The 19447-nt window shown below is 41.5% G+C and overlaps 3 protein-coding genes across 5 annotated transcripts in view; 2 read left to right on the top strand and 1 right to left on the bottom strand.

The window, feature by feature from the left end:
- LOC6728148 (forkhead box protein O) overlaps positions 1–10781 on the top strand; it is a 30809-nt gene extending 20028 nt beyond the window's left edge. Inside the window, exons 5-11 of one of the 2 annotated variants that reach the window (XM_039296015.2) lie at positions 1782–2074; positions 2660–2884; positions 3129–3321; positions 3456–3645; positions 3792–3889; positions 3955–4645; positions 9355–10781. In XM_039296015.2, coding sequence (XP_039151949.1) covers positions 1782–2074; positions 2660–2884; positions 3129–3321; positions 3456–3645; positions 3792–3889; positions 3955–4356 — 1401 coding nt within the window. In that variant the 3' untranslated portion in view covers positions 4357–4645; positions 9355–10781. Of the gene's footprint in view, positions 1–1781; positions 2075–2659; positions 2885–3128; positions 3322–3455; positions 3646–3764; positions 3890–3954; positions 4646–9354 lie in introns of both variants that reach the window. The other variant, XM_016175288.3, reaches the window with a different exon arrangement.
- Positions 10782–11815: 1034 nt separating this feature from the next.
- On the top strand, positions 11816–14857 carry LOC6728147 (ecdysteroid-regulated 16 kDa protein). 2 transcript variants are annotated; one of them, XM_016175290.3, is made up of 3 exons: positions 11816–11930; positions 13640–13746; positions 14232–14857. In XM_016175290.3, the coding sequence occupies exons 2-3, from the start codon at positions 13662–13664 to the stop codon at positions 14624–14626; spliced, it is 480 nt and encodes a 159-aa protein (XP_016034757.1). In that variant the 5' UTR covers positions 11816–11930; positions 13640–13661; the 3' UTR covers positions 14627–14857. The 2 variants fall into 2 exon arrangements, with proteins under 2 accessions (XP_016034757.1, XP_016034756.1); XM_016175289.3 differs by lacking the exon at positions 11816–11930 and adding an exon at positions 13064–13210.
- Positions 14645–19424, bottom strand: LOC6728146 (neuropeptide CCHamide-1). Its single transcript, XM_039296014.1, has 4 exons — positions 19144–19424; positions 15675–15710; positions 15542–15588; positions 14645–15431 (listed from the first exon to the last, which is right to left on the bottom strand). Exons 1-4 carry the CDS (start codon positions 19205–19207, stop codon positions 15048–15050), a joined length of 531 nt encoding a protein of 176 aa, XP_039151948.1. The 5' UTR covers positions 19208–19424; the 3' UTR covers positions 14645–15047.
- Between the last annotated feature and the right edge of the window lie 23 nt (positions 19425–19447).

The raw sequence follows: 19447 nt of genomic DNA, 5'->3' as shown, positions 1-19447 counted from the left end.
CATAAATTATGAATGCCATTTGTTTGCATTTCGCCTTGATTTAATGGCCTTGAGTTGGAATGCCTAAAGCACAACCCCCTTTGAACTTGTCTTTAAGGTTTGGCGTTTCTGTAACAACTAAGTGATTACTTTTGAAAATTCCACAAGCAATAGTTTAAAAACATTAGAAAGTATTCAATTTTAGAATCGGATAAATAAAAGTTTGATTAGATGACCCTGTTCCACCTTCCACTCAAATCCAAATAAATACCTCCACGCTTTCCATACCACAAATAATTTCTCATTACTCACCCACCCACCCACACAAACCGAGGACATCCTGTTCCTGGGCGGAAGTTGGTTGGATAATTCCGCAATCTGGCCATTAGCATAATCAGAACGTTTGCCAAGAAAAAGAAAATGTTTGAACACGCCAACTGGGAGCGAGGGAAATATGAAATGGGAAATGGCAAAGACGCCTCCGCTGGCGGCGCACTTAAACATTTAAATAAAAATGATAACTTTATGCGAAGGGGGTAAAATTAGATGTGGGGGCCAGAGTGAAACCAAAAATGTCATTACAGGACTTACAGGACGACGGACGCAACAGAGAAGCAGCATCCACTGACGCCAAGTAAAAGTTTTCGCAAATAAAGGGAAAAAATCTGTGAAAATGGTAAAGCAAATCCCGCAAAGTATTAGAAAGTCCATGGAGTTGGGGGCTGTTGCTCCTGTCTGCGAACAGGTTTCGTCGTCAGGCGGGCGTCTGACAGAAACCCCAAATCCCGCACTCCCCCATCCGCCCTCTAATTCTCCACCGCCCACTCACATGTCCTGGCAACGGTGATAAATGGCGCCAATGTGCCGCCTGGAGTCGCGACGCGTCGCAATCGCTTTTTCGGTGTCTTTTTGAAGGGATAAGCGGGCTGGATCCACCCAGAAAAATTATTAAAGTTATTCTTCCCTTTAAAAGTGGTTATAGGTAAATGTGGGTACAAGTATTAATTAGTTAACATTTTTATTTATGTTTAATATAGTTTGAATATATCACACGATATGAATTTTGTACGATTTATTTCAAATATTTTTGCTGTGTGTGCCCTGCGAACTTTTGGTTAGGTGGAATCTGCGTCAAGTTGCCTTTACCAGTTAGTTTAGTTTGTAATGCTCCATTTAGCCTGGCTGCCAGTGGTCCCATCCTAATTTTTGTCATCCCGATACCTATGTATGTGTACTCCCGCACAAAAAAAAGGAAAGTACTGCTGATGACAAATCCACACTAAACGTGTTTGATTCTATTTGTTTCTTCTCCTTTTTTTAAGCACTGCCATGACATGTAATTGTCCTTTTTTCCACCTAGACGGGATTGGGAGTTATTTGAGGGGGCGGATGGGGGGGTATTGGGTTGTGTAGACGATGTCGATTCGCTGTCATTACGCTGCTTACACGCGGTTATTTATGACAATTGTTGGAAAATATGAATTGACAGCGACGACGGCGACAGGCGACGAGGTCTGGTGAAGACATCTTCCAATTAGAGAGTGGAGGATATACGTTCGTTCTGCTACTGCGAGCCATAAAAATGTCGACAGACAATTGAATGGCACACAAGCGCGGCGAAAAGGAAGCGCAGTGCCTTGTCCTTCCACCCAAGAAGCAATTGCTTACAAATCGTTACATCAGCGCAATGAGTCCCAAGGATTTGCAAATTTTGCAATTCTTTTACATTCAATATTTTCTTTTTTTTTTTTTTTGGTTTTTGCAAAAAAATATATATATGTTTCTCTCTCATCTCGTTACAGAACTCCATACGTCACAATCTGTCGCTGCACAACCGCTTCATGAGGGTCCAAAACGAGGGCACCGGCAAGTCCTCCTGGTGGATGCTGAACCCGGAGGCCAAGCCCGGCAAGTCTGTGCGCCGTCGTGCCGCTTCCATGGAGACGTCCCGGTACGAGAAGCGGCGCGGCAGGGCCAAGAAGCGGGTGGAGGCACTGCGTCAGGCGGGCGTGGTGGGCCTCAACGACGCCACGCCCTCGCCCAGCAGCAGCGTCAGCGAGGGGCTGGACCACTTCCCCGAGAGTCCGCTCCACAGGTAACTATCAACTGCGATGTGTAAATAGTAGAGTATATTAAATCATAGAACTAGTTAATTGCTTAGCATTTCTTGATTCTTAGTGCGTTATTTACACATAATCTAAATTGTATAGATACTCCTTGCTATTATATCTTCTTAGATATTTCTTAATTATTTTTTCATATAACAAGAACGAAATATAAAATCTGGATCTTAGGCATTACCTTATAAATATAGAAAGCTTTTTAAAAGTCCCTTAATTAACTTTCTTTGTTAAAAAATCTAGCATGTTTTATTTATAGTTTTTAGAGGTGATAGGAGCTTAAGATTTTTAAAATTAATTTAATAATATTTATCTAGTTTAGTTGCCCAACTAGCGCTTGTAGAGCATGATCTCCAGATACTTTTTTTTAGATATTATAGCAAAAAGTGCTTAAGTTTCACAGTCTTCTTGATCCCATTTCACTTGTGCCGACTCTATAGTCTTGTCTATAAGTTTTTTTCTACGATTATTTCATTTAATTTACGTGCGTTTTTATTACATTTTTATTTATTGGTTTTCCTCTTGTTTTTTCTTTTTTATTTTTACCTGCGATGACAAAGTGGCGGTGGCTTCCAGTTGTCGCCCGATTTCCGGCAACGCGCCTCATCCAATGCCAGTTCCTGCGGACGCCTGAGCCCCATTAGGGCGCTGGATCTCGAGCCCGACTGGGGTTTCCCCGTCGACTACCAGAACACAACGATGACGCAGGCCCACGCCCAGGCGCTCGAGGAGCTGACGGGCACCATGGCGGATGAGCTGACGCTGTGCACCCAGCAGCAGCAAGGGTCAGTTCTCGATGGCTGTTTACCTCAGTTTGTTTAAGTGCCCATATATGTCACACAATATGTCCCGGTCCCACCAAACCTTTTGTTGTTTCATATAATTTATTGCATGCCGTATAGAAAATCAAACTAGCTTGAGCTTTGCACGTTGACTGACCTCAGATATTTTTCGCGTAATATAAAACCGATCTATAAAGTCACCATCTCTTCTCGTTCTTGCCACCCAACGATCGTACGGTTGGAGCAGGTTCAGTGCCGCCTCGGGACTCCCCTCGCAGCCCCCGCCCCCGCCCTACCAGCCGCCGCAGCATCAGCAGGGGCAGCAGCAGTCGCCCTACGCCCTCAACGGCCCCGCCCCCGGCTACAATACGCTACAGCCGCAGTCGCAGTGCCTGCTGCACCGGTCCCTCAACTGCAGCTGCATGCACAATGCAAGAGATGTGAGTAGTAGCTAGAAACTGGGTCCTTTAAGGATCGGAAATAGAAGGTTACTCCAAATTTCCACTTCAAACAAAACAACACCTTTAAGATACATTTTGAACCTTTTAAACGAATATTATACTCTATTTCCCAGGGTCTCTCGCCGAACTCAGTAACCACAACAATGTCGCCCGCCTATCCAAACAGCGAGCCCTCCTCGGACTCCCTGAACACGTACAGCAACGTTGTGCTCGATGGTCCGTCGGACACTGCCGCACTGATGGTGCAGCAGCAGCAGCAACAGCAACAGCAGCAGCAGCAACAAATGTCCACCAGCTTGGAAGGTAATTATGAATGCCCCAGCTATATTTTCACACTTCTTATCTGTGCCACTATCCTGCTTATCTTCCCTCTAACCGTCTGCCGTCTATGAAACTCCACCTGTATCGATGCGATATGCTAGATAATAACTGCGCCTCTACTTTGATAGGACAATGCCTGGAGGTGCTCAACAACGAGGCGCAGCCGATAGACGAATTTAATCTGGAGAACTTTCCCGTGGGCAATCTCGAGTGCAATGTCGAGGAGGTAAGTGGTTAGAGAACCCAAATCATCCATTCAAATACTCTAACGTGTATAAATCATTGCCACAGCTGCTGCAGCAGGAGATGAGCTACGGCGGACTGCTGGACATCAATATACCGCTGGCCACGGTCAACACGAACCTGGTCAACAGCAGCTGTGGGCCCCTGAGCATCAGCAACATTAGCAACCTCAGCAACATAAGCAGCAATTCCGGCAGCAGTCTCAGTCTGAATCAGCTGCAGGCTCAGCTGCAACAGCAGCAGCAGCAGGCGCAGCAACAGCAACAGCAGCAGGCGCAGCAGCAACAACAGCAGCATCAGCAGCACCAGCAACAGTTGCTGCTAAATAATAACAACAACAGCAGCAGCAGCTTGGAATTGGCAACACAAACGGCTAGCACAAATCTGAATGCCCGGGTCCAGTACTCGCAGCCCAGCGTGGTGACCTCGCCACCATCCTGGGTCCACTAGATGCACCGGGGGATCGATCGTAATCCCAATCCCTAGGACGATCGTTAGCCGGTGGTAGTCGTCGTTGTTGTGTGTGTGCGTGTGTGTTGTTTGTGTCGCCATTGGAACGCTTTAAACGCTAATTCTAAGAACCGTAGTGTAAAGAGTTGTAAGCAGCCGCAGATGGTTGGGAAACTGGAAACGAGGATGCGGATACGGAGTCGGTGTCTTTATCGGGTATGCAGCAGCTGCAGGATCAGTGAGCAGAAAGCAGGAGCCGCAGCTGGACCGCCACTAAAAAGTTTACAAAGTAAGTTTGCAGCATATAAGCAATAAGATATTAAATACAATATAGAAAGATTTCTTAAAACGATAGTGATTTTAATTATTAGTTTAATATCAGTTTAATTTAAAGCTTAGAAACTTAAGTTATCCTGTTCACCGCACCGTTCGGTTTCAATTAACTTCATCGTCCTTAAAAGGCATTCAATGTGACAGCATAAATTATGTTAATAATGTCATTTCACGGCGTACATTTTATGAATATGTAAAATGTGAAAAAGTGGCTCAGACCGGAACCACTCCCCCATTTTCAGTTCCTTTTCTTTCTGGCATTTTTCTTTTTAAGCAGCGATTTCGTGTCCTGTTTATATACAAATCGTCTTCACTTGACTTCACTTCCATCCATGAATCTTTTATGGACACTCACTTCATTCACTTGGCGTATTGCTTTTTCGCTGCCGTGGAATTTGTACTTATTATGTGTCCGCTCGTTTTTTATTTCGCTCGCTACTTGAGGGCAATTACACGCGTTCAATTATCATAATACATTGTCAGGAGAGCAACAAACAAAATGTAAAATCGAGTGAAGAGGAATTGCTTTAAGTCCTTTTCAATTTGGGTGCTTTTAAAGTGAGAGGTTGGCGCGCGCGGAGCTCACTCAAATTATGGCAAATTAAGTCAATTTACCTAAGCCATGAAATATGTAAGAGCCACTTTGCTACCTTGGCAGGCCAGGACGAAGGATACGTGCCTCCAAGTGTCCTTTTCCCCGTTTCCGCGCTAATTTGACTGGCCAAGCATGGCGAAGCCAAGGGAAAATGGCCTGAAGGCATCTCAGCACATGCAAACCGCGGCGCAAATTCGTCAAGGCAACTCCCCCGATTTGCTGCGATGTCCTTTTTGGGACCAGGGGCCAGGACTAGCGTCCGAAAGCAAATGCTGAAAAATTAATTACGTCCTTAGGGTGACTTATGCATGCCACTGATATCTGACCCAACTCCCGAGTCCCTCGATTTCCCCACTCAACCCACCTGAGGGCCAAGTGGCCAGGTGGGCGGTGTGGGTGCGGCTCAAATCAAGCGTGTTAAACGCTGCTAATATTGAAAAATTACGATGACTTGACAGCTGGTACTTTGAGTTGGGTGAAAGGTGGGGTTGTTTAATGACGGGGATTTAAAACTGAGATTCGACAGGGTTCGATGCCAAAAATGTGCTTTTGAAGTTACGAATAATGAATATGTTCCCACTCATTTGAATTAATTTTAAATAATGCTAAAGAACATCCCTTTTTGAACAATTGAATTTCTTATTAAACTTTTTTTATAATATTAATTGGTAGTATATATTTTGATACAAAACGTTCTCAATGTTAGATATTTAGCTTAAATATTTGATGTGATTTGTCTACACTTTTGAATCCCCACATCCTCAAAGGACTTTATCTGGTATCTCAATTACTCTCATCTCTGATCCAGTAATTTGTGATACTACTTAACATTCTTTTAGCTCCTCTCCTTTTTTTGTTCCATTCTATTTCAATGTCACGACTGGCGACTGTCACCGCGCATTTTTGCTTTGTGCCGAAGTTTATCGAGCAAAACAAAAAAAAAAAGGAAAGGTCCTCGGAAAAACCTTTGTCCTGTGCGTAGCCACACACAAATTGAATTCCACACTAAGTTGTGCTGTAAGCCAACAATTAGAAAACAGCAAAGCGACCAGAAAAAGAAATGCCAAACGAAAGAAGGACCAACTTGCTAAAGGACCAAGTTGTAACTTTGTCAAGTTTTGGCGCCAATCGCATGACGTGCTAATAAAATAAAATTGCCAACTTGGAGGGGGGTTCGAACAAAAAAAAAAAAAGGAGGAAGAAATGATTTCGAAATTTATGCCAAGTGCAAACTTTTGTGTTTGCCGGGGGTTTTTTCCTCGCCGCCTCCGCTTCATTTGAGTGAATAATTTGAATTGCATCAGCATCAGCAGCGGATTTCCATTTCTTTCACTTTTCATAATTCACCCAACTGACAGCCGCTAGAAGTTCTTTTCTGATTATGCTAATATCTTAAAGTTGCCTGCAAGCGGTGTGCGTTCGTAGGCTGATTTCATATTTCATTAAATGAATTATATATTCTTCAAATATAATAATAATATAACTTTAAGCGGCGGCTGCTTCTGCGCGCTCCGGTCTTATTAGCCAGCAACGACACATGCCACTCAATAACTTGCCGCAACATCTGCCCAGGAGTTCGCCTATAAAACGCTGAAATGTTGTAAAATGAGATGGGGAATTTGAGAGACGGGGGGAAATCACATCATCGTCCGCAGATTGACTGACTTGACACATAATAAAGTCACACTCAAATTATGGCTGCAGATGGTTGTGCCACCGTGGGGCATGCCCCCCACCTTCTCTTATTGGTATGCACTCTTACAAATCGCAAAATCAAAAGTAAGAAGAAATTGCTTGGCATATTAAAGCATATATTAGGTATATCAGTTTTTCAAATCATCCAACCCTTCCATTATTGCTTAAAATATAATTATTTTTTTTAATAATACTATGTTTTGTATATATGTTTGAAGAGAAATCTCAATTTATATTTTTTCCAGTGCATATTTAACGGGGGTGCAGGTTGGTTGCCCTGGTGAAACCGCGCGTGAAACACAAAGGCATTTTCAGGCAATTTATTAGTTGACAAAAAGAAGGAAACACGAAAAAAAAACCAAAGGAGCAGAAAAATGGGGAAAAATGTGCGGCTTCGTTGCCGCGGCCTATGTCAAATGCCGTGGCAACAGGATTCGAGAGCCGACAGCCACAGGACCTTCAAGAGGACCAGAACTTTCGCTTAGGTGTTAAAACTTGTCCGCAACTCGCTGAATTATTCAGAGAGCGAAAACTTTTTTCCGTCTCACATTTGATTAAATTTTAATGCCAGTGCATCATTAATAAATTCCCTGCGGGTGGCCGCGAAGAAGGGAGGTTTGAATAAATTGAATTAGCGACAGGATTTGTCCGGCGGGAGCTAATCCCCGCAGATTGTTTGGCAAACTTTGGACAGGTTTGGCCGGCTCCAGCCGAAGTGTCAGAACTAATTGTCCAAGTGCCGGAAAAAGGCAGAAGTTAAATTTCGCCCTTGCATCGGCATTCAAATGAAAATTTCATTATCCTGGCGGCAGCGGGAAATCAATTTGTCAGCATGGGGAAATGTACGCGCTCTTCGGCACTTCATAATACAAATTGTCAGCAATTTAATAACATTTAAGCTGCCAACAGCGGCCACAATGATAAGCGAGGCCAGACATACACTTTCCGACTCTCTCGCACACACACACACGCACGCAAGGACCTGTTCGGAAAGGTCCTTGTGGCAACAAACCGCATTTACACTCACTTAACTCAACACGATGCGGAGGTCGCTTTCCATGGCTTTTCACCCCGACCCAGAGAAGGGAAAACAATTGCCAGGAAGCGAGAAAAGGGCTTGTGTACAAGCTGCTTAAGGTCCTTAAGGACCCACACACACACAAACACACACTGGCACGCACGCTCAAACAAATAAAGCTCTGCGAGCGATTTAAACACTTGTTGCATGGACAAAGGATAATGACGTGACAGGAGCTAGCACTCCTTCAGCAGCAACCACAAACTCAGTCACCTTACGGTGCACAGAGAGACATAGTTTGCAACCAAATGTTAACTATAATGTTATTTGATATTAGTAGTTAGTTCTGTGTTTTACAACCCAGTTGGACTTTAAGCTGTTTCAACAAACAATTAGAATTACAAAATTAATACACAATGATATTCTATGAAAACTTGTATCTCACATTATTCTTTCTGTGTAAGTTATAAAGCAAACAGGCAGCGTGTTTTGTAATAAACTGCAAGACAGCCGGAAGAAATGGTCGCAGTAACCGGCAAAGGCCAGAGGTGACAAGGACACCTGGTGGCTTCCCGTCCGTCCTGCCAATCCGTCCGTGAAAGGCACTGTAAATATGCCGCGGGATGAGGCGCGGTGGCACATCTAATCACAGGCCTTGGCATACAGTCAGTCAATCACACACTCAGCCACAGTCACACACAGAAAAAAAATTTTAATGCCTCCAAGGAGTGGCGGCCATAAAGCGCTCATAAGTAGGCTTCACACTCCCTTCGCGCAATTTCTGGTCCTCGGGGTGTCGCATAAAATTCAATTGCAGGCCATAAAAACTGCGCGTGATCTACATACACAATATAATTTAAAGCTGTAACTAATAAAATTGTCAGCGATAAGCGAGAAGCTTTGATTTTTATGTGTCCTTCGAGCGCCAACAATTTGCCAGCAAAAGAGAGAATTTATTGCGGGGGGGCTGAGGAGGCAAAGATCTTATTTTAAATGTTTAGCGCCGTCGTTTTTATGGCATAATTCTGGCCGTTTGTAGTTTGTCCTTTGTGGAAATTTGCATAAAAATTGCCAGATTCGCAGAAGGGGCAAGTGTCGAGTGCTCTATCTCCCCCTCATCAGCCAGCTTATGAATATTTCTGTCAAGTGTCAAAAGCTATTAGACCCCCGAAAAAAAATCCCTGCATAAATTAGCCACTTGGGTGGGAGGCTATCCTGGTCAATTTCGAAACAAGCTGATTGTCCTTTCATGAAGTGTTGATCTGGGGCTGATTTACCCAAGATGGGAATGCTAACTGCCAGATTTCGTATTATAAAGTGACTTACTAAACTTTTGCCATTTCTTGTCTCGTTTCAGGATAAATCTGGTCGCTTCTAATCTAACATACATACAATACATATACATAGATATATAACTACAAATATATAGTTATGCATTACACATAGAAACGAAGCATACAAATAATACCAATTAATCACCAATAATTAGATGCTACAATTTGTGAAATTCTCTGAGTGGCAGAAAGTTGAGAAAACACCTTTGGCCACCAATGAAGGGAAATTTGAATTGAATTGAAAACACGGTTTAGTTATTAGGTTCAACTTTGTACATATTAATTTTAATAACCTTGACGTAATGAAACCCACAAATAATAATAATACTTCTACTGATAATAAACAACAAGAAACAGCGTAAAACGTAAACTAAATGTTCGATAACTAAATGGAAAAATATTTGCTAGCCAGCAGTCATCGAGGAAAATAGAAACAAGAAATCGGCAACAGAAAATATAAATGAAAAACAAAAGAAATTAGCACAATTATGTAATAATTAATGCTTAATTAATGTATTTAATTGAAGGTCTAATTGTAATTGTATATTTTTTTCTATAAAGAGCAAAGAAAACCCTTAAAGAAGAATACAACTTGTGTAAAAATTATGCTTAAGATTCGCAATGATATACGTAATAAATTCTCCGATTAGTTAGCACACATCAGATCAGCTCGGCTTTGAAAATAAAACCCTTTGCTATGTAGATCGTAGACCTATAGCAAAGATTTGAGTGTAATACAATTAATTTCAAATATTAGTAAATGTAAATGTTGATAGGCAAAAGATAAATACAAAATTATAACAGAATACCCACAAAACTCAAAAACCCAGCAGAACTAAAAGCATAAAGTAATAAGCAAATACATGCGCATCATTGTGTACTATTATGGGCTAAATGTTAATTATTAACTAGATTGTACAATTCAAATGTAGTTCATACTATTTAAAATGCAAAAACGGAGTGAAGATGAATAAACTGATGATTCAATATAAGAATGAAGAACTTAATCTTTGAATCAGGGCTTGAACGGGGTGTTGAAAAAAAAAAAACTCTTGTCCTTTGTGGGATTTGAACTCACATCCTCTGGCCCGTGAAGCTTTCTAATAAAGCCACGCTTTAGCCAGTTGATCCACAACAAAGGAAGACCGCTGCGCTTAAAGTTCCTTAGTTAAACCGGATGTGGCGCGTGTGCAGAAGAATGTGGATGGGAAGAACGAAGAATGCGAGAGCGAGATAGCAAGTCGTGCAACTCGCTCACTTACTATGAGTGTACCAATTGGAAATGATTATAATTCCCAAGTGCATTTTCTGCGGCAAGACGCTTAAATAGGCGCATTTTTGGGGTCCACCCCCGCGTTATTATAAAGAGATTTTTGTTGACCTTGTTACAAAGATATACATATATATAAAAGCCTTATCGTTGTTGCTCGTTAGCATTCATATATAAAAACTTTATACAAGCCAAATATTACAAGCAATTATTTGAGCGTTTTCTATTAAGCTCACTCACTCATTATTTCCCTTCAATATGAAGGTTAAATCAACTCTGCGAACCAAGCTCAAAAGCTTACTCCCAAATATGCGACTCAAGCGATCTCCTCCTCCTTTACGAGTCAAGCTTGTAGAACCCATGGATGTGGATGATAATGATTATGATCCAACACTTGAGCCCATGGATATTGAAAATGAGTCACAACCGCAAAGTACTCAAATCCAATCGAATACACAGTCTCGTCATCATATCGAAATTGCTGTGTCCGTATCGATTGTGATGCATAATTAATATCGCAGTGATTATCAAAGATGAATTTTCTTTTGCTCCGCACTAAGTTTATTTTTAGAATAACTTAGCATTTAATAACTTATAATTTACAGACTTTTTATACATATTTCTTTACTTACACGCTTAAGTTCTTACACAATATTTTTACATGTCAAATTTTGCCGTGGCGACACCTAGCGGCGTGTACGTGGTGTAAGACGTATAAAGAATGTAACATGTAAATGAAAAATGGCGCCATCTAGTGGTGAATGCCTGCAACATTTTTGAATGCACTGAAAAATAACTCTATATACAAGAAATGAAAGAAAATACGTTTTTTAACATTTGTTTATGAGTTTGTATGTTTCGAACCAGTAAAACCAAAATAATTGTAATTTTTCAATAGGAAATAATCGTTATAGTTTTGACTTCCGCGTTTGACGAACAATGAATCGACACTTCCCCAATATTTGCCACTTCCAGCTCGTTCCGTATGCGAAGTGTCAACAAAGACGCAAAGCGCAGTTAGTATTTCCTAACTAATAGTACGAGTTTCCTTCACTTTCCTCTCGATTTCAGCTGAGAGCAGCAACTGATTGAACGTTGACCGCTCGAAACACTACAGCTCCTATACCTACTCCACAAAAGGCCGGAAACTTTCAATTCTGCAGCATTGTGTAAAGTTTTTCAGGCCAGACAAACCGGCCAGTTCAGTGGGATTTTTATCTATTTGGGCGCAGCTTTCGGTTTCGATATCTGTCAGTTGCATTTCAAGCTCCAAACGTTGCAGTTGCGCGTTAGCACACCTATTTAAAATCAAACAAAAAAAGTTTTAAAGTAAGAAAGGGTTAAAATATAATCTGTAATTCGTGCGTGGCATTTCTAATTTTCATACAGTGTATGAATATACCAAAAATCACAAAAAGACGTGACTTTTTGCATATCAAATCTGTTTTTTTTTTGTAAAAGAGCACCTTTATATCATTTGCATTCAGCAAAGGGCAACTATTAACATTTATTTGCTTGTGAGTTCTAAACTCTCATCACTTTTTTATATGTGAGTGTGTAGTCTCATTTCCGTAAAGTACTGGATTTCGATTTCGATTTCAATTCGTTTTGTTGTGTTCTCGGTTTCGTTGGAAGCTCGACTTTCTAAATGCTAATTGGAATGAACTTAAAAGTGGGCGCGTCACACTCAACAAGTCATCAACTTCCTGGATGGCATGAACAAAGGGTATTGCGTTGATAATTCTTAAACAGTTTAACTAAACTGAGGCGTTTACTCAGAAGACGTAAGTGAGCTGCCTTGCATATCAAATGAGACAACATTTTCGGTTTGGCGATCTCTTGACAGGGCTTAAATGACTACGATATCATATCACAAGCCGATCTCAGAGAGTATACGCTTGTTATATGGCATCAGGTTGTCTATATGTGTGTTCATTTGAATGCAATTTGCATTTTAAGCACTCTTGTTTGTTTGGGCCACACAAAAATGATTTGCAAAACTTTTTATGGGCTCCAGACTTCGCGGTTACTTGATCATTTGGCCTAAAGCAGGCAGTCAATTCGCACCTTTGTTGGCCTCTGGCTAAAAATGGTCAAATCTAAGGTCGAAACTTGTGAGAAATAAGTGATTACACTGCTGAGACTGTCTAATATTTTTCTCAGAAAATATTGTAATGATGTGGAATCAAATGATTTGGTTAGAATCATAAAAATCAAGTTTTCCTTTCAATTCAGGTTCTTTTAATAGACCTCTCATTACAGCGAGTATATAGCAGGTTTTACTTTTCTTCTAAGGTTTAGGTTTAGTAAACAAAAACATTGACATGTAAACAGTAAATGGATATGGCCTATAAACGTTAATAGTCTTCATTTCTTAATGTAATTAAGCGCTTAGCACGCCGAACAGGCGAAGAAAATGGGCAGTACTCAATTAGGCCCGTGAATCAGCAGTCGGCGTTGATTTTATATATATAAAATGAGCATGCGATGAGATCGGTGGCTCAGTTGCTGATCGTTGTTCGTAGCTTAAAGTACTAGCTCCCGAGAGCTCCGCGTTGAAAGCCTGATAGCTAACCACTTGAAATTGACAGCAATTGCCAGGAAAAGTGGTAAATTGGCGTACATCTAGGGGTTTTCCACTATGATTGACTCTAATAGGGGAGCAAACAGAACTTCTCGCAGTCAAAATCAAATTAAGTGCATCTATAAATGTTAAATCTATTATAAGTGCAAGCTAGTTGGCATCCAACTGTAAGATTTCTATCTCGTACAAAAGTCGCCTTGTGCTGCTGTCCAAGTTGTAATTGCCGACTTAACGTTGTTTTGTGATTTTCGTGAGATGATTTGCAGTCAAGGTCGATCTTTCGTATTTTATTTTTTGCTCCAACTGGCCCAACTGCAACCGGTTTTTGGCCATTACCACTCGAGTGTGTTATCAAACAGGCCAAAGCTCTCGAACTCGGCCGGCCCGGGTCCAATTTAGTTGACCAGCAATTAGCGACCTCTCGTTAAATTCGTCTTACTTTTCTTACAATTAGCCACAACAACATCATCATCAGAATGAAGCTGAGCTCAGGATTATTTCTGATCTTTGCCGCTTTGATCGGCTTCACGTCGTCCACGGATGTCAGTCAGTGCCCAAAATGTAAGTAAAAACTAGATAAATTTAAAATTAAGAACCAACAGCACAATTAACAAGTCGATGAACTATAATAAAATAGGCCACACTCTTGCATTACTTAACTTGAAGCTTTGAAAGTGAATACTGGTTTAATTAAGGGAACAATCTATTTAAAGATAAGCGTTGTCGTAAACTAATAATAGTAACATTTTAACGTTTTGAGTTATAAATGGATTTTGTTTCAATTTTTATTATATTTCTTGGGAATCCAATTAACACTTAACTAGGTATCATTTATAACTTTATGTTAATTTGATTTAGAGGCTTTATAAAACTCAAAATATACATATTAACAAAACAAAAGTACAAATTCCACTGTTAAGATGTTTTGGGATAATTTTAAAGATTGCAGTGTTGTGTTTTTGTTTTGGTTGAAAGCAACTTGAGATTTTTCTTTTATTAATTGTTGATTTATTTTGTATAAAACCTATACATCTTCTTCTGCCCAGCCAAATCCAAGGCCCTAGCTGCCGGTGACGTCTCCATTTCCAATTGCCCCAAGAGCAAGTGCATCCTGAAGCGCAACACGGAGGCCAGCATTCAGATGAAGATCCGGCCGGAGCGCGACTTCCAGGAACTGACCTCCGACATCCAGGGCATTATCCTGGACGTGCCGCTGCCGTTCCCAGGATACTACGGCACCAGCGCCTGTCCGCACATCTACGACGAGGCTGGCGAGAAGAAGGTGGGCTGCCCCCTGAAGGCCGGCCAGGTGTACACCTATAAGAACAGCTTCAAGATCCTGCCCGTCTACCCAACGGTCAGCTTGGAGATCCACTGGGGATTGGGCGATAAGCATGGGGATGCGGCCTGCTTCCAGATACCCGCCAAAATCAAGGCTTAAAATACAAATACAGACATGTGCACTCAATGTTAGCTTTTATTAGTGGTAATTCTTAAGATCGTATCTGCGTATCTGCATATGCTTAGTTAGGGATTAAGTACGGTTAAGTGAACGAAAACGAAGCAGGCCATTATTGCGGCATCCAGCCAGTGACGCAATATGGCCAAAGGATTCCACTGATCGGCTCAGTAAGTCTAATAATAAAAAACCACAACGAATTCTACGTGTTAAGTGCGCCTGCTCCGATCTCTTCTTCCGACTGCGTTAATTGATTTAAATTGATTTTTTTGTTAATTGATGCCCGGCATGCAATGATCTCGCGTGTGATAAATATCTTTTCATTTCGCTTTTTCCTCTGTTCTTCTGGCTTAGCTAGCGTGTTATCTGCATAATTTCAATTTGGCAACTGGCCTCGGAGTGTTCACTTCGTGAGCTCGTAGCCCGAGTTGTTCTCATTGTCGGCATCGATTTGGGCCTGCAGAGCCTGCTGCAGTTTCCTCCAACTCTCGGCTGCCGCATCGTACTGCCCGCCCCTGCCACGCCCCTGCTGCTGCTGATCCTGCAACTGGCGCAATTGGTAGCGGTGCTGCCGCATCAGCTGCGCCCACTTTAGGCCACCGATTCGCCGATCCTCCGACTCTCGACGACTTATAATGGCTGGAGCTGCCAGTGGTATGTTGTTGCCACTATTCGCATTCGCGTTGCTGTTGCTGTCGTCATCGTTGTTGTCCTCGTCCTGGTTGTTCTGGTTGTTGTACAGTTGCTCCACCACGCTATCCAAGCCATATGAATTTGGCAAGGGATGCTGTTAAAAGGTAAAACAAAGTTTATATTAAAATGAAGGCAGGCGTATGTTCTCAGCTAATTAACTCATTCTATACTCAAAGGTCGTTCTCATGCCCTTTCTCCTCTTACCTGTTTGGCATCTATGACCGCCTTCCCGCCGGATCGCTTGCCATGAGCTGTGGAATACATAAACATGAGTCACGACTCCTGGGCCAGTTGTGATGAACGGCTCGCGTCAGAGCTTAGCCGGCGAACCACTTACCTCCCCAACAGGAATGTCCGTATTCCAGGCAGGAACCTGAAAGTATACAACATTTTTTCCAATTTAGTATAAATCATCATCAGTTGCCGCAGCTCTAAGACTTTGTGCGCGAGTAAATTTGCTAGAAACGCAGCCAGGTGTCAGAAAACCTACACAGCACAGCAGCGAGCCTAAGCCTGGGCTTTAAAACTTTCACTTTTTTACGGTTCTATAGTAAAAGCTACTTTCACCAGCAGCCCATTGATGCTGCTGCTACTTGCCGTGTAAAAAGCACAAGTTTATTGTGTGTGCTTGGCTGCTAATGTCGCGACCCATGATAAATGCGACCATTATGGAACTCATATGCCAAGTCGGAGTGGGTTGAGTAATGCACTCGGCTTGGGCACTTCAAGGTGTAGCAGTCCTGCATCCTAGCGGTTTAAAAATTCAACAACACTGTGGGGAAATATACCACTGCAGACAACAATATAATTCCTATTGAAAACCCAAAATCATACGTTGTATCATATTAATAGATAGATAAGCATTTGATTACCTTTTAAGAACTTTCTCAAACATTTTTTATTTAAAGTAGCCCCATAACATTTTATTATTGCATAACTGTTGCCAAAAATATTACAAACGCTGCCTAATCTTCTGCCCCCAAGTTCAGATTTCCCAGCAACCCAGTTGACCTGCTCATCCTCGTGCAGGTCCAACCTGTGGCTGTTCATAACGTCCTGGCTTACACAATGTCCTTGATGCCACTCGTGCATTGTGTGCCAAAAAAAGAACGTGGAAGAGGTGGCGGCACAGAACTAATCATACAAATGGACGGCAACGCATCAGCATGAAATAAGGAGGAGGACTCAGCTGGGGACAGAGGACACTCGGTGAGGCATGTGAATACGCTTTGCGCAACTGTCAGTCGCCTGGAAGGCGGATCTGCAACAAAGAGCAGGAGTTACGCCAAATAGCAACAAGTTCCATGACGCAGATGGCCCAAAAAGGTCAGGAGGAGGGGCGGCGGAATTGGCGTTTGCATAAGCCGAGATAAATATACATATAGTATACACGCTCGCCTGGCCAGACGATTTCCATCATGCCTGGTGCGGCTGTTGCTACCCTGGCCATATATCAAACCCGTAATCATTTGTCAATTACTTAAACCGTGGATTAATTGTTGCCGGGCAGCCCCTGCGTAGCCGTGCATATGGAACCCACACTTGTTGACAGCCATGGCGGCCATCAGAGATAGCGATTGCCGACATCGAAGCCTTTTTGGGGTCGCCGCATCGAAGGGCTGTCATTAAACGAGTTCCCAGCCCCCATTTTAATGGCCCTCTTCAGCGGAATTCCACACCCATGCCATGGCCCTTCCCAGTCAGCAGCAGAGATACCTAATTAACTTGACCAGAGCATTTTAATAGCCATATCCTTGATCTTGGCCAGCGTTGGCGTCTCCACTTCTGAATAATGTCTATTTTTATGACCTGAAAGTGCGACGCAATTTAACAGAAAACCCCATTTAATGGGGAATTTTAGCAGCAGTGGGTTAATAACGCACTGCGGCTATCTAAGTGTCGTCTAATTTTTTTCGGGGAATCCCCGAGCAGAATAAAGTCATTGCGACCACATTAGAGGTGTGATTTAATTTCTTTAATTGCTTAATAGTGAGCTGTTAATTATAATTTTGTCATGACATTCTGAGATATCAACAAAATTTATGCTAGAGAGAAAAGGCATTTATTGATATAAATTAAATATATCCACGATTCCTATACGAACGCATTAATTATTTGCCTTATCAGCATTTCGCTCACTGATTGAAGGGCAGATCAGATGTTATGAATTGAAACCATGAAAACCCAAATAGTCATTTGTCAAGATAAACTTGTCGTCTACACTCACAAAATAATTTGGCAAATTCGCCCATCGCCATTCGACCTGAACCTAACCCAATTCGCATTTTTCCGCGGCAGGAAGGCTGTTCTTTCGGCCATGGCCAATCTGCATGGGAATCGCGGAGTGAGTATATATGTATCTATCTAACCGGAGGCGAAACCCACAATTGCAACGCCTGCAGGCGGCACAGCTTGACGGGTTCACACGTTCGGGATGGGTTTGCGTTTTTATTTTTCCATTCTTGCTGACGCTCTTTACGCAACTCCGTGGGTTTCCAAACTACGTGAATTTCCATTACCACCGTGTCACGGATGCACGCAGAAAAATATGGGATGGAATCAGTGGTTTCTATTTCAGCTAAAAACATTATTTATATATTTTTACCTTGAGTGTTCTTTTTGTATTTCAAACTAAATTTAAGAACTTAGTAAGCTATTAACGTATTTAAATATCAGATCATACAAATATGAACTATTTTCTTTATATTTTTAAACTTTTAGTTAAAGTATTTTATTTTTAATATTTTAAAATATTATATTTTTTAACCATTAAAATCTTGCTAAATATTTTTTATCCGTGTGATGGTGTTTGGCACGCAGTTCGGATTAATTTACGATGGCAATCGAAAGCGTTAAAAGCGTGTTGGCAGGGGAGTGTGTCGGTTCCGATGGTGAAATCGAGCCCCTGATCTCTCCAACCCGCGGTGGAAAGCCCTATTTCCCCGATCCCCGGGCTTCCGCCTGCTAGTCTGCATTCGCAGTGAGTAAGGAAAGTACGTAGAAAAACCCCAAAAAGGGAAGCCGCCGGGCAGGCAAGCAAACAAAGGCGTATCAACAGGAAAATGTGCATAAAACTCCAACTGATAAAGCGGATTAGAGGCGCAAATGGAAGAGGAGGGGAGGGTGAGATCGGAAAATGGGAGCTGGAGTTTACCCGGATGACCATGATATTCATAACACGTATTACCAGTTAGTTAATCAGCTAGTAGTTTGGTATTTTTATGGTCTAGATAGTCACCCGAATTCTTCGAACTAGGTGACTAAGCAAAACATTTAATTTCATCAGCACCTCCGCCCAAAAGTATGTAACTCGGTGGGGTACTTTGTGTTATTGCTATTTTGTTGAAATATATGTTTTAGATTAAGAAAAAATGATCTTCAAAATTTGAACTTCAAATTATTGAGATAATTATTTCTCCCCAATTTTTCAATTTTAAAAATATTAAAAATGATAGACAATGGGAAAACTTACATAATTTTATCTGTTTCCTATATATCTTGATTATCATATTATGCCAAGACATTAATTAATATCTTAATATAAGAAATCCACAAGCAATGATTGGAATCTTTTTGAAATCCATTTTCTGTATGAACCAAAATGTACATTAACTGTTTTAATTAAGGAAGTATTATTTGAATTTCAAGGCATAAAAATATATGATTGTACTTATGTATATCAGACATTAAAATAACGCTCTTAATCAACACTCAATCAACATTCTTGATTAGATCTTAAGTTTAAACGCAGGCTTTAAATAACAAATCATTCAACCATTTAAACATTTTTAAAAGTATTATTTTACCTGTCACGAGAGCAAAGAGCGCCACCAACACTACCAATGTCCAACTGCACTTGCTGTACCACATTTTTCAATAAATATTATTTCGCAAGCTGCACGCAAATTGTCCGACGTCAGTTATAATTTTCTTTCGAAATTTTCTTTTGGTAACTTTTAGTGAACTTTTCAGAAACCGAACACTTCACCGCGTGCTAGGACTTTCTACTTTCCACTTGCCACTTGTTGATCAGAGTCAGGTGCCAACGCTCTTCGAATTGCCAACAAAGTGCGGTCGGCCAACGGCTTTTATAGCTTAGAAGAACGGTAC

This window comes from Drosophila simulans, chromosome 3R (assembly GCF_016746395.2).
Source record: "Drosophila simulans strain w501 chromosome 3R, Prin_Dsim_3.1, whole genome shotgun sequence".
Taxonomy (NCBI): domain Eukaryota; kingdom Metazoa; phylum Arthropoda; class Insecta; order Diptera; family Drosophilidae; genus Drosophila; species Drosophila simulans.
The sequence above is the reverse complement of the archived record's forward strand: the minus strand, read 5'-3'. Positions and strand labels throughout refer to the sequence as shown.